This window comes from Dermacentor variabilis, chromosome 10, assembly GCF_050947875.1.
Source record: "Dermacentor variabilis isolate Ectoservices chromosome 10, ASM5094787v1, whole genome shotgun sequence".
NCBI classification, from domain to species: Eukaryota; Metazoa; Arthropoda; class Arachnida; order Ixodida; family Ixodidae; genus Dermacentor; species Dermacentor variabilis.
Window position 1 is genome coordinate 40,821,934 of NC_134577.1, and position 14,662 is coordinate 40,836,595.

Consider the following 14,662-nt stretch of genomic DNA (forward strand, 5'->3'; position numbering starts at 1 on the left):
GATGTCGCACCGCTTCGCGACACTTGAATAAAGTTCATGCTGTGACCGCGAGCATACGCGGTAATAATGCATGTGTTTGTCCCAAAAAGAATGCTGCATGCTGCCGCTCCCGTTCACATTTCAAGCGTGCTGCGGCCCTGAGAATCACCCTATCACGTGACTCCCAGCAATGGGCACACAGGAAGACATCAGAAAAAGGCACCAGCGTTTTCAGCTCTCTCGTGCAGCAGATCGCGTTATCTCCAACACTCGGCGCGCAGGCAAAGTGGGCTCAGTCGAGCATGTGCCACTGCGACTGGGACAGCACGCCAACAAAGATGCGAGTGCGCCTCTGTCCATGTAATTCCTTTTGCAATAAAGCTCAAGACACATCGCTTTATTCCACCAAAAAAGGAGTGAATTCAGAGCTTTAGCGTGCCTGGTATTCTGCACGGTAAACAGGTGGACTGGGTGTTTTACCAGTGGGGTGGAGGCAGCCTGTGCACTGCAGCCACCTGGTGGCGCAGAGCTCAACCAGACTAACACAGAGCTAATACAGTCAAACCTCGATGTAACAAGCTATTTTTAGTTCCCGATCTTAGTCAATTGAAAACCGTGTATATTTTTTGTCGCAATTTAATGAAGTGATTTCGTGATACAGTTTAGACTTAAGAGGAAGCTTTAGCTCGGGCCCAACACCGCGACATATTCAAATACATGTAAAACGCAAAGAAGTTTTTCTGAGATAACCCCTGGACCGATTTTAATGAAATTTGTAGCATTTGAGAGACAATGTTAAATTCTAGCGACTGTTGGAAGCGGACTTTCGATTTAGGTCCTGAATTTTGTTGCATATTTCAAAATTTTGAAAGTTTTAAAAAAATGGAAGCACAAAACTTACAAATTCATAGCTCTGCATCAAAAACATATATCGTGGTTCTGTAAACGGCATCCGTTAGACCATTGAAAGCGAACAAATTCAATATGTCATTTTATATCTTACTTGAATTTGTTCTGTTGTTTACAAGGGTTCTGCAAAAAGCTGTATTTTCACATTACTAAATTTTTTTAGATTCATGTGTAACATATCAATTTTGTCCGCTTTAGATGAACTATAAGATGCAATTTACAGAATTGTATTATCATTTTTTGCTGATTAGTTACAAGGTTGTAAACTTGATAGTCTCGTTTTTGAAAATTTTCGATTTCTGCCAATTTTTAATAAAAAAAATTGAGGACCTAAATCAACAATTCGAAACCAACAGACACTAGATTTTAAGATTTTAATGTAAGTGCAACAAACCTCGTCAAATTTGATGCAGTGGTTGCCGAGAAAAACGAATTATCCTTTTACATGTATTTAGATAGGAGCACCCGAGCTAAAGCTTCCTCTTAAAGGAACACTAAAGCGAAACAATAAATCAGTTTCGACTAACGAAGCATTGTTTGAGAACCCTGCAGGCAGTCATTTAAAAAAATAGTTTGATTATTAGATGAGAAAATGAATGTCGAAGTATCAGTATTTGAATTTCGCGCCGAAACCGCAGCGCCGGTACGTCAGCGTGACGTCATGGATTCCAAAGTATGTTTTCGCATTTGGGCTGCATTAGCTGAATAAAGGTTGCCGAAACTTGCCATGTTTAATATTTGGTTCCTTTAGAACACAATGTAGTCAATCTGTACCGCTATATATAATTAGTAGGCCCTAGAAGATGCCATCAAAATCCAAGACGTCGCAGCCCCCAGGTGCGGGAACTTAAGTAGGCGTCGCCACCCGTATTTCGTTCTTGCGCTTTTTTCTGGCTTACCAAACGTCTTATCGTTGTAAGAGTGGTCTTTCTGGTGTTGTAGAACGCCAATTTACTGATGCAGAAGAAATCATTTTTCCCTTTAGTGACCCTTTAACGAAGTTTCCTACCATTTCGCGCATGTATTTGTAGCCTGTATGGCCAGTAAATCTAGCAAAAAAAAATCTATAAAAATGTTGCTGAGAAAAAAAAATTATTTGCAAAGCGTTTGTACACATGAAAAGTTCGAGCGGCAAAAACACCGACGGAGTGCGCGTGCCAGGACGCATGCAGGAAACAGCGCTCGCTGTTTGTCGCGTAACAACTTGCGGAGGTCAGGGAGCGCGCGGCAGCTCGGATTGCACGGAGAAACACGAGAGCTTACGATTCATTCAGCACAAACGAGGGTGGCGAAGGGGTAAGCGGTGCGGTAACGTGATCACAAGCACGTGCTAGAGGGGGGCAGCACAAGCGCGCCTATCCGCCCTCCAGCTATAGCGCGTGCGTCTCCTCTCCTCGAGCCTTGCTGCAGCTGTGCATGGCTGCCCATATGCGGGCCCCGCGCCGCATTTTGGAGGTAATCTTCGGCAAGTGCAAAGGCGAAGCCCCGGTGGTTGGTGCCTTATTCATGCGCATTTTGTTCCCGCGCGCGTCTAGTATTGGCGGTCGTGTAATCTCAAACTGGCGCTCATAACAACGCTATCATGGGCCAACCTTACTGCCGTTTCTTTATAAGTGATTACTGACAACGTACTATACACCAGGAATGGTCTGGTAATGTGTGAAATGATTTTTACTGCTGAAACATTGAAACTTCGAATTAACAGAACTCGCAATTTAACGAAGTTTTTCGCTGCAAGTACAACTTCGTTATATTGAGGTTCGACTGTATTGCAGTAAACAAGTGTGTTCTACTTCGCTGCTGGTGTAAATGTTCGGCAATAGTGTAATCATGTTGCTGGGGTACTGAAAATTTACTCCAGCAGCAAAGTGAAAAACACTTACACTCTTAAAAAGGTTTGCGCCCTTTGGGGCGTATCTTGACCCACAACGATAATCGTCATCTGTCTGTCTCGCATTTCTTTTCTGTAAAGCTGCGAGCTCGGTACTTCCAAGACATGAACGGCATCCGCATTATCAGCGTGACATAGCATTCTCAACAGGAAAGTAGCGAGTGCAGCGTTTTCAAGAAAGGAAACGCAAACAAGGCAGGTGTCGATTATTGTTGTAGGGCAAATATACACTCCAAAGGGTGTAAGTGCTTTAAGAGTGCAGTTACTGCAATAATAGCTGTGTTTGTCTGGTTGAGCTCTGCGCCACCTATGGCTTGTCTTTCGCGCCGGATTAGCCTGTGACTACTCGTCGCCTACGGAGTGCAGCTTCAACATGCATCAATAGTGCTTGCACACCGCCCACTGTTTCTCTTGCGATGACACCAAATAAGAAAACTGCTGCACTAAGCGGCGCAGAAAGGCAACGACGTCGACGGGTGAATCTCGCTTTGGTCCGGCGAGAGACACGCCAGCGTCAAACAGAACGGCTTCGCACAATCGCGGCGCACACCGGGAACTCTGCCACTCCCATTCTTGAAACGGACCAAAATGCTCGTACTTTCGCCGAAGCGACTCGGCTGCGGTACGCCGCATCATTGTCTCCAGGGGATGTTTCCAGGTCACGAGTCATTCAACAACTTTCGCTCATGTGGCAATGGTCGAGGATCCCTGTGCAGTGGCCTAGGGTGCCGCTGATGGCTACTTGCAACTTAATTATTAACGCACAATAAAAATGCAACAGCTTCTGTGAAGACACGTTTCACTTTCGTGTTCTACGGATTCCTATGAAAAAAAAATGATCATATTTTGGTGTTCATGCCGTCATCATCATCGTCGTCATCATCATCACGATAAGGCACCGAAAGAAGTCGGCGCGTTCGCGCTGTTCTGGGAGCGAGTGAGGAGATTTACAGCCGATTTGTTCCAGTCCGACCTTGACTCGCCGGTATGTACGGTTCTACAGGACAAGACGCTGGAGCGGGCTGTGGCTTGGGTCACGGTTGTGAGCGGATCGGTGACGCGGTACAGTCGCGAGAGGCGCCCGATGCGGACGCGGCTCAACGGCAGCTGTACCGGTACCGTGTGACCGGTTTCGGCTCTCACACGGAGCACAGGGTGGTCGAGTTTCTCGAGCAGCTGTTCCCCACCCGCTTCTGCAGCTGGTGCGGCCTGGTGGCGAGCGAGATGTACATCCTGTCCTGTCTGCACGTCATCTGCCCCAGGTGCCAGGAAAGGGCGTTCGGTTCGACGTCGGGCTTCGCAGTCTGTCTCATCGACAAGGAGATCCTATCTCTCCGCATGGTCGGCATCGTACCGAACAACGTGCGCTTCAAACGCGTGCGCTGCCCGAGCCAGGGCTGCGACTACACGGGCTACCTCAAGGACCTGAGCGACCATATGGGCGAGACTTGCGGCTTTCACCTGACGACGTGCACGAAGTGCGACGCCAGCGTCGCCCACAAGGACATGCGGAGTCACTTTTGGACGTGCGAGGGCGCCCCGGGCGTCTTCCTCCAGGCCGCGGACGTTCGGTCCCTGCTTGAGGACCTAGACAACGCCCGCAAGGAGCTGGGCAGCGCGTCGGTGTGCTCGACAAGCGCGAACCCGCCGGAAGATGCAGTGACCACGGTGGCCGAGCTGCTTACCAGGCTTAACAGTCACCTCGCCACAGAAACACCGGGGCCTCCACGACCAGACAATGCCGTCAGCGCGGACCTAGCGAAGTGATCTGGATTCGATGGGAAGCGTCGACCCACCTCAAAACAGAGTACCATGTCGAGCAATCTCCAAAATTTTTGTTGGCGCCTTTGGCGCATTTTTTCGATAAATTTAGCCGATTATTTTCACATGGCACCTGCCGTACTGTTTTTCGCTGATATTGCATGTCGTAGAATTTTACTCCGGCACATATGAAGATTGCGAACCGTTAGCGAAGCAAAAAGTTTATAATCTTGCTACTGTGCAAATTCTAGAATTTGGCCGTGTTCTGTTTCCCGGAAGTGCAACATATAAGACCGCTTGTTCTTTTAGAGAGGGAAGCTCTTCGACTATGTTTAGGTCTTCCTAAACTCGTTGCTAGTGCGCTAAGTAAAACGGCACGGTACACATACGACGTCTGCGACGTCACATAGTCCAAGACTCCACGACACAGGGCTTCACTAAACAGCCGACGCAATAGGGGACTGCACGATGTGGCCACGATCTGATCACCAGCTCGCATGCCGGCTCTAATCCTTGCGACCAGCACTTCCTCTTTCTCGCTTTTCGTAGGTGAGTCTGGTTTCGAACTTCTTAAAACAAGCGTTGAATAAACGTTGCTTGCGATCACGGTGTGATCAACAAAGAAACGGCAGATCAACTTCGAACAATGTATTGTACCAGGAAGCGCGCGTATACCTTCTCTTCACGCGAGATCCCGCATGCTTACGATTCAAACCAACCAAAAAACTGACGTACATGACGCACACAATATGCATTTATCTGTGAACCAAATTCATTCTTTAGAACACGTGGCCACGGTTGCATACCCCACAGGTTGTATATATCTCTTAAATTTTCGCATATCATTCTGCCTAATAGGTCAACATTGTCGATCAAAATTGAATTTCCCAATAACGCAAAATGAATGTCCCCCAACGTATTTGAATGCCCTTTTGCAAGACTATTTGGTCCATTTCCAAATAAAGTAATAGCGACTGATGCTTCCTCATGTGAACAGGCAGGCGTGGGAAGCTGCTAGCCATCCCTCGTCTGGCCTTTTTCACTTCGCCTGTCAGATTACACTTCAATCTTTCAGGCCGAACTTCTGATGATAGTTCTTGCTTTGCGAAAGTTATCCCTTCATGCTGCAAGAGTTGCTATCGTCACAGATTCTTTTTCTGTATGCAGCGCGCTTAACGCGTCTACAAACTCTACAGCTTTGAACACGTTTTATACATTACCTCCGCGCCACTTAAGTTTAGTGCATTTAGTATACTGACCATGCCACCGAGACAGACATCTTAATGCACGTATAACCATGCCTCATGTGGGGCCTTGTAAAGTGTTTTACGAATAAAATAATGAAATGGCCGATTCTTTAGCACGAGCTTCTTTAAACGGTCTGGTGATAGTTTTGCTGCCGGCAACTGCGCGTACCACTGCGGCCAGATATAGGCAGCAGTTTTTCCTTGACCGAATACCAAAAAAAAAAGCCCCTCATTAGCAAAATATACAGACTTTATGCACCTAAATTATTCTTGGAACCGACAATGGTGTCCTAACCGGCAGTCCGAAGTATCATCTACAAGACTCCATTGCCGTATTCCACCACTTAACTTTTACTTGCACATATGTGGTGTGCAATGGTGGTATCCCCTTTATGCTATCTCTGCAATGAGCCGGAATCCATCAATCACTTCTTGCTGTCGTGTCGGCGGTTTTCTACTCAACGAAAACGATGTCTGTAGATTCCGCTTGGAAATCTAGGACTGCCGTTATGCAGTACTGTTATACTCTCACTTGGAGCAGCGGTATTAGGATGCAGATGGAGGAACGTTCGCCTAGCGCTTTATAATTTCCTCTGTGACACAAGGATTGCCTTACTAATATTTCCCATTTCTCATGATTCATTTATTTCTCTTTCAGTAAATTATCGATTTAGAAAATTCAAATAGCAAAAACACAAATTCACAGGCTGACTATCATATTACACGCTATATACTTTATTTCATTTATTATCGATTTCTCATATTAGATTATCCATTTATTCATTTATTTATTTATTTATTTATTTATTTATTTATTCATTTATTAACTATTTTACTTCATTTTCCCGAACATATTATCATCCGGTTCGTGCCCTATCCGACACAGTGGGTCTGTGCCATTAAGTGAGGCTTCATCATCAGCATCACCGCGTGCTCTTTCTCGAGGTCCGAAGTAGGCCCAAACTGTCAAGACGCCCTAAAGAGGAGCAAACACCGCGGCAAGAATTCGAAAATATCCGCCTCATGACAGCGACGATGGCTGATCAGGATTCCAATGTTTGCCACGTTCTGGCTTGTTATGTCCCGATCCAACGAAGCGGCTCATTAGGAAGCATCATATCAGCAGGTACCACCCTGCCCAGTTACTTCTACGGCCAAGAATAGAGTCGGCGTTGGATCATTCTTCTGAACTATGGGGACGGATTAATTACGTTGTGTGACGTCGACAAGGAAGCACTAGGTAACCTGTCCGTACGCAATACATGGAAGACGAGAGCATCCGTCGAGGACATGTACCGGCACACGGTAAGCTGAGCTGATGCACGCTCGACAATTTTCATGTCATGAGCCATCTAAAGCTCTCGCTTTAATAACACGTTGCACGTATGCTATGTATTGACAATGTTCAGACTTGACTCGCCTTCTGCTTCGATCGCGGCCAGAGCTGTGGCAGCATCACTAGAGCCGTCGATGCTCGGTAATGCGCTGCTATGTCGAAGCTCAAAGCTTAGTAAGGACACGCTAAGTGGCTTCCCCATCCCAAAGACTTGTTGGCCGCTCTCCGGAAACGCGAAACTCAATTGCCACTTGTCAAAAGCGCTTCGCCGCGCACCCTCCGGCGCAATCCTACACACCAGCATGGCGCCGGACGATGTACAGCGCTGCGGTGGCAGAATGGCGGCGTCCTCAATCAAATGGTCGCTGGACTAATGTTCTTGCACACTCCTCGTCCGCAGACCGACCTCAGAAGCCACAGAGCACCACAGCACCAGACTGCAACAGCAGTCCAGGACCAGGGAAACTACCGTCCAACCTTCGTCCAATCCGAGCGGCGAAAGTCGTCGAAGGACCCACGTCGATCTCGAGCGTTCACACACTTACTCCCGCAAGTTTGTTTACTGAACACACAGAGAAAGGAGGAGAGCTTCGTAGAGAGGGGTTGTCACGCTTGACTCAAGCTGGTGCGCCTTGGTTCCTGTGATGACCCAGCAGTTGGCTGGGGCGTCTGTCAAACGACCGTGGCGCATACCGCAGTCCGTGAGAGAATGCCTTAGAACACCCTTTCCCAGGAGTTTTCTTGCTCCCATTGGTGCGTGAAGGCGACAGTGAACCAACAAACAATACTCGGTCCGCCAAACGTGTCTCGCCTTGCTGGCGCCGATAGTCTGTCCGCGGGGGACGCACTGTCAGCTTCACGAAGCGTTTCGTCGCAGTGGGGTAGGAAAGGCTAGAAGGTCACTACCGCCGCTGGCCGATCGAAACAATGTGCACTGCGACGTTATGTGTAAGCCCGGCGAAACCGCACGGCATTTTGGCCCATGTTTAAGTGTAAAAATAACACTGGCAGTCCTTGGGAAAATGCGGCAAATCGCGGTCCTCGCAGAGAAGTGCGCCATATATAGCACAAAGATTAAAAAGCTTGAATTCTGTTTTGTAAGAGAACATTTTTGAGATCAGAGTCAATATATCAAAATTATGGTTGTAAATACAAACCAGGCCGATGGTGCACAATACCTAAAAAAAGTTAGCTCGGGAGCTCCTATCTAATGCATGTGAACAGTAAAATCGTTTTTTCCGGCAACTATGGGACCGAATTTATTGAGGTTTGTTACATTTAAATATGTTAAATTTATGGTGTATAGACTTAGGCCATCAATTCCTATTGAAAATCTCTGAAAATTGCAATATTTAAATAAGAACATCATTAAGTTTACAACTGGAACTTACAAACAATAAAAACCTAGCACAATTCGGCTACTTTTGTAAATCTGAGTTGGCCTCGAGCTTTATAGCTCAGGGGCCAACTCCGATTTCCCTACTCAAGGGACGTGTAGACGTGTAATACGTGTAGAATGCAGAAATATTTTTTAGGCAACCACAGGACTAATTTGAATTAAGTTGGTGGCATTGGAGAAAGTTAAATTCCACTGGTTGTAGCAAGAACTATACTTTGATTTAGAGCCTATAAGTAAAAGTTATTCAAAAATTGGGAGGTTCGGGAGGTCGTTATTGGGAGGTCGCGCGAGAAGTTGCACATATCGAACACTTATGCACAAATTTCAGTTTACAATGTGTACGGTTCACGCTGTGTACGTAGTGTAAACGGAAATTTGTGCGCGAGTGTTCGATATGTGCAATTTTCCGCGCGACCGCGCGCGCGAGGTGCGGCTTGCGGCGATGGGCGGCTCGAGCGTAAACAGGCCCGCATCGTGCACGACGGCGACTCGACATCGCCCTCGCAACCCCAAAATTCTACACTCTTCCTCCTCTGGACCCCGGTACACATCGACGTCCCGCTCTCGGGCAACAAGACGACCCACGCCACGGCTCTACAGGTCTTACGTGGTCTCACACGCCGAGCCCCAGCAGATTAATGCGGCCGCCGCCTCCGCCCCCAGAGAGCGGGGCGTCGGATTTGCCGGATCGGGTCGCTACGGCAGAACCGCAGCAACAACAAAGAATCACAGTGGACGTGGGTCGATCGCCTGACCACGTTCAGAGACCACACCCAACACTATACAGACTCGAAAGACGCACATTCCCGCCGCCGCACGATAAGGTAAACAGGAACGAGCCCGTAGCCTTACGCTTACTGCAAACACACGCCCTCTTCGTCCGGCCGTCTTGCACCACTATCACCCAGGATTATACCCGACTGATGCGCGTAAAGCGTGCGGACACCGAGCAATGCTGCGACACATGCTCTGGGAATGTGCGGGCAACAACGGTAATGAAACCACCTCCGTTCGCTATGGGTCCATAATCGCGGCCGTTGCCAGAGTACGGGAAGCCTCGAGCTCGTTCCTTCCCGACGCCGCCCCGGCTGCGGGGGCCGCCGGAGACTTTCGTCAGCGTCGCCGCCTCCAAAAAGCGGCGACGCCAACGGAGAAGCACAGCCGGACTCGACTCCCTCCTCCGCGGAGGAGCGAGGGAGTCGAGTCCAGCCGTGGGAGAAGAGGAGGAGGGAGTCGAGTCCAGCCGTGGGAGAAGCCGCCAACTTTTGAGAGTCGCCGCTGGGAGGCGGCTCTCAAAAGTTTGGACCTGGAAGACCAGCTCTGGGCCGTCCGGCAAGCCGAAGATGGCGCCCGACTCCAAGGACTTCGAGCCGCCACCTGAGGCCACTGCAACCAAAACTGTTGGACCACTGTGTGAGAAACAGAAAAACAAAAATTATGCTCAGGAATTATGTAAATTTGAAAGTTCATTGCATAAATGCTCTATAGGTCAAGCAGAAGATTTGGCAAGAAATAAGGTGCCTGAAGCCAGTTGCAACAAACAAAAGTGTTATTACTGGAGGTTGCGGAGAATTCAGTATACTGATTGTGGCCCGTTCCTTTTATGTGTTATTCCTCAGTGATATTGTTGGTCAATTGGTCGCTGTAGGTGAACAAAACTGATGAACAGTGTAAATCCGCCGCGCAGTCCCAGTCGCGCCAGTGCACGGTCAAGTGGGACGAACATACTGGTCCCCTGAGTGAATTATGGTGCTCTCCTAGGCACATATTGAGGCACCGGTCAGTCTGCCGCATGTACATTTGACCAAATATACACATTATCACAGTGATAGACTACACCTGACAGAACCAATAGAAATTTAGTGGTGTCTTTAATTAAGCAAGCGCCCTTGACAGGGTGCCTATATATCCAGTGAAAAATAAAGTTGGCAGCTTATGCGCGGCAGTGCGCAAGTCAATTTAGCTAGGCAAGCAGGCAAGGGAGGCTTGCTCGGTGAAAGACGGGTTAACCGTCGCGCTCATCGAAAGGTGGCTCTATGCCAAGCCGAACCAGCAGGTTGTTGACCCACATCTGGAAGTTGTTGTTCGTCGGGTGGTAGGGGCCCATGTTACACGTCTTTCGCATGACCTCATTGATGCGCGCCTCCGGAACACGGTGCTTTCCCAGATGCCTCTGTGGAAGACGAATGAGCGGGAACATTAGCCTACAGACTGGAGCTTTAAAGAACTTGCCTCCTAACTAGCTGATTCATACTTGCAGGTGTTGAGACGCGCACACTTTCAAGCGAACTGCAACGAAATTTCACTTTTGGCTAACTTGGTTATAAGTGGCTAGCACATTCTACTGAAGCAATCGTCGCGGAACTGCGCGGCTGGGAATTGTGTACCTTTTCTTATGAAGAGCCTTTACACAGCGCCTAAGCCAACGACCCGTGCACCTCGCAAATTTGAAACTACTATTTAAAAGCTATCAAGGCTTAACGTCCCACGCGGTTGCACGAGTTGAAACACGTGGCACGAACGGACGCTCTATCCAAAACCAAACATACAAGAAACACACCCGCGCACACGAAAAAAGGAAAGAAAAAGAAGGAAAAAACCTGGCAAGTAGCCTTGCCGCTTGTGCTTACTACTTAAGGCAGAAAAAGTAAGCGAATCAAGAAGCAGAAGCAAGCTCAAAGCATGCACAACACACCCATGTTTTCTTCGCCACCACGGAGCCCTGGAAAAACACGTCCTTCCGCCACAAACGCCACCATCAACAAATAAGGAAACTTCGAAGCGCCACCTTGCGCAGATTTCTTTCCAAAAACAAAAAGTCGCCGTTGTCACAGCCTCTGATGATTTGAAAAGCCATCAATCTCGATTACATACAATACGAACGCAACAGTGAAAGCTGCAAAACATCGTAGAAAATCTGTAACGTTCAACCAATATTATTTGAAACAAACGCGTTTTTCAAGATGTGGCGGCCCAAAACGCAAATACCAACACCACCAGAGAGCGATGCATATTTTATGAGCACGCGTTATCAACAAAAGATTTTCATAACCACAATCGACAGGGAAAACGCCTCTCGGCATTCATTGCACATGGCCGCTCAATTCGCGCTGTTCGTCGCACCAGAAATTATGGAGGATATTAATAATAATAATATTTGGGGTTTTACGTGCCAAAACCACTTTCTGATTATGAGGCACGCCGTAGTGGAGGACTCCGGAAATTTTGACCACCTGGGGTTCTTTAACGTGCACCTAAATCTAAGCACACGGGTGTTTTCGCATTTCGCCCCCATCGAAATGCGGCCGCCGTGGCCGGGATTCGATCCCGCGACCTCGTGCTCAGCAGCCCAACACCATAGCCACTGAGCAACCACGGCGGGTTATGGAGGATATTCTCTGCAATGGCGCACCAACGCAACGTCAAATTGATGTTTAGGAAACGGCCCTTCCTGTGACGCTTCTCGCGGGTTATTCCTTCAACCAATCAGCAAGCTCACGTGACGGCTATCTTGGACCCGCACTACAATTCCTCAACATTGCAGATGCATAGCACAGGCTTTTGCACGCTACCGTTCACTTACCGTCTGAAGCGCTAACGTCGCAATATTGCTGCCAAGGGCCAGAAAAACGTTTCATTCGAAATAAAATGCATATCCACGTCCCGTTTCGCCATCTTGATACAAAAATAAAAATTGCGTTTTGCATTACTTTCGCTTCCCGGCACAAGTTTCAAAACATGTGACCCCTCGACAGCCAACCAGAGAATCAACATGGCGGATAATGGCGGCCCGTGCAGCAGTCATGCGTGTGGAAAATAGAGGCCTTGTTCTCCGCAACGATAGCAAAGTTAAGCGTGTGACATCTATTCAGGCATTAGAAGGCTTACATGCTTAACCTATGATACAGAAAGTAGGTGTCTTACGCTTCAATCCTGCAATCATGCTCGCTCCATATTTGTAGTGGGCCCACCGTCAAAACTGATGGGCGCCAATTGGCGTCCGTCAAATTTCTGCAACAAGTTGCACACTTGTAACCCTTACAACGCCTGATGAGCACAGACTTGAGTTTGGTGGATTATACCTAATATGACGGAGTGAACTCTCTCAGATGCGACCACTTTCGCTCGTATCGACAAACGTACTGGCGAGCTCCTGGCACTCTGAAATCTGAGCGAGAGGCTACATTTAACTCCGATTGCATCATGCGTGGCGCGACAATGCGCCATCTGTGCATATTACACAGGCATGATCGAGTAATGGCTTCTTTCCTCTACACAACGATACCAAAGTACAGCTCCTAGTACACTCCTAAGCAAGACGCGTGAGTAGTGTGGTTGCAAAAATATAAGCGATAATACTATAACACGCTTTCGTTGCATGCGGTTTTAGCAAGCGACCGCATTTGGCCGATTTTGAAGACATTTCATACCAAACGTGAGCGCGCCCATCTTCTACAGCCGACGATGAAGTTGAGGGACGCGTCCGTCGCCCGAATTAGCCGCGCGTCTCATACAACATGCTGTGGCGCGTTTCTACAGGTTCATTTGTACAGCTTCATTTGTACAGCTCCATTTCTACAAGGTCGAGCAAGTCCTGTCTTCTGAATTCAACACGTGTTAATGCTGGATAAAACTTCCACTCGGTCTGCAATGTCCCCCACTGGTGCTGAGGGACGCGTTCGTCAATGAAATCAGTGAAAAAAAGTTGCCTTGATGCTCACGAAAGCTTCGCTTCTCGACTCGCACAGTGCGTGGGATCTGTACACTTTTCTTTTTCTTTTTCGCTGTCGGGCGTGCCTCAGCTCAGCTCACCTTGTTCGAATAGATGTTATTGAAGACCGTCCGCTTCCTCCAGTACTTGCGTGCCATCAGGTTCCCTGCGTGGTCCGTGCAGACGTCTAAAACAGTCACCATGTCCTCACCGTAGTCGAAGACCGCCAGCCAGTGCTTCTCCCTCGAATCGTCGCGCGCACTTCCCAACCATGAACCGAAGTAAGACAGCACGTTCGCGCTAGCGGAACCCGTTTGCTGGATCGGCTCGCGGCAGACGTAGACGTTGCACGTATCGGAGTGCATCGAACCCGACATTGTCGATTAACAGAGTACTTGCTGGTCGACTGTGTCGTCTTTCTTTACCCGACGGGGACAACCGAAAGTAGGGCCAGCGGCAGGTTTTCCGAGACTGGTGAAAGCCAAGCAGCTCCGAAACGTTGACGTCTTCACGGCTGTCAACAATCGTGGATTTCGGAACGCGTGCAAAGAGCGCAAACAGCATCGACGCATACTGCAAGGAGGAGCATAGACAGTCACCGAGAGGTCAGTCACTCGCAACCCTCTAGCCGAGTGTTACATAGATGGTCACCAGAGTGCGGCAGCGCTGCCTTCAGGAACGATGTTGGCTGCGCGGGAAAATATTGCCCGAACATCTTTGAATGGCCTTTGCTGCGACATTCGCAACTGAAACGAAAGCCAGGGAACGCTGCGAAGTCTGGCTACATAAGCTCCCTTGGCTAGAAATCCGGCGTCCGCGTCCAGTGCCGGCCGTTTTATGAGCGAAATAGATTCTACACGGCACTACAACCCTTATTCTATCACTGAAGTTGCTCATACCATGTCTTGCATTCTTTATAAAGTTATTCCTCGGAATTTTGAGAATGACAGCCCACAAACAAATAACATGAAGCAAAGCACCGGCAGCGCATGCCTTTTATGTTAAATCATCTCAGAAGCAGTCGAGGATCTTTCAATGCTACCGCGTTCCATTCTTAAAGGCGAAGCTTGAACGTCCTCCAATTTTTTCGTACGTAGCTGGCCTCCAACGCCACCGACGCATGCTTTGACAAGCGGCATAGAACTACTTTTCTCACGGGCAAGCCAGTGCGTTTAGACGCTTGGCGCGCTTCGATCCGCAGTTGCACTAGAAACCGACACATCATAAACAGCACGAGTACAACAAATAATACATATATGATGTACTGCTTGTAAGTATATGTATTTAGTATTCATTCTGTCTATAATTCACTGCAAATAAAATAATTTCGTGACATGCTGCTCTTTATTACTAATATTTATACCTCAAGAACTACACTTTATATACACACACAGACGGTTCATGGGCCAACCCCGCCAAGAATGCATGC

At 48.2% G+C, this 14,662-nt stretch overlaps 1 protein-coding gene across 2 annotated transcripts; it reads right to left on the reverse strand.

Moving 5' to 3' along the window:
* Positions 1-9,770: 9,770 nt before the first annotated feature.
* On the reverse strand, positions 9,771-14,053 carry LOC142559500 (uncharacterized). 2 transcript variants are annotated; one of them, XM_075671089.1, is made up of 2 exons: positions 13,335-14,053; positions 9,771-9,931 (listed from the first exon to the last, which is right to left on the reverse strand). In XM_075671089.1, the coding sequence occupies exons 1-2, from the start codon at positions 13,608-13,610 to the stop codon at positions 9,815-9,817; spliced, it is 393 nt and encodes a 130-aa protein (XP_075527204.1). In that variant the 5' UTR covers positions 13,611-14,053; the 3' UTR covers positions 9,771-9,814. The 2 variants fall into 2 exon arrangements, with proteins under 2 accessions (XP_075527204.1, XP_075527203.1); XM_075671088.1 differs by lacking the exon at positions 9,771-9,931 and adding an exon at positions 10,375-10,695.
* Positions 14,054-14,662: the final 609 nt, after the last annotated feature.

Coding starts and splice junctions, on each gene's coding strand:
- LOC142559500 (XM_075671088.1), bottom strand. CDS start 13,610: ATGTCGGGTTCGATGCACTCCGATACGTGCAACGTCTACGTCTGCCGC. Junction 10,696..13,334: donor ATAACATCTATTCGAACAAG/GTGAGCTGAGCT, acceptor CGTCTTCCACAG/AGGCATCTGGGAAAGCACCG.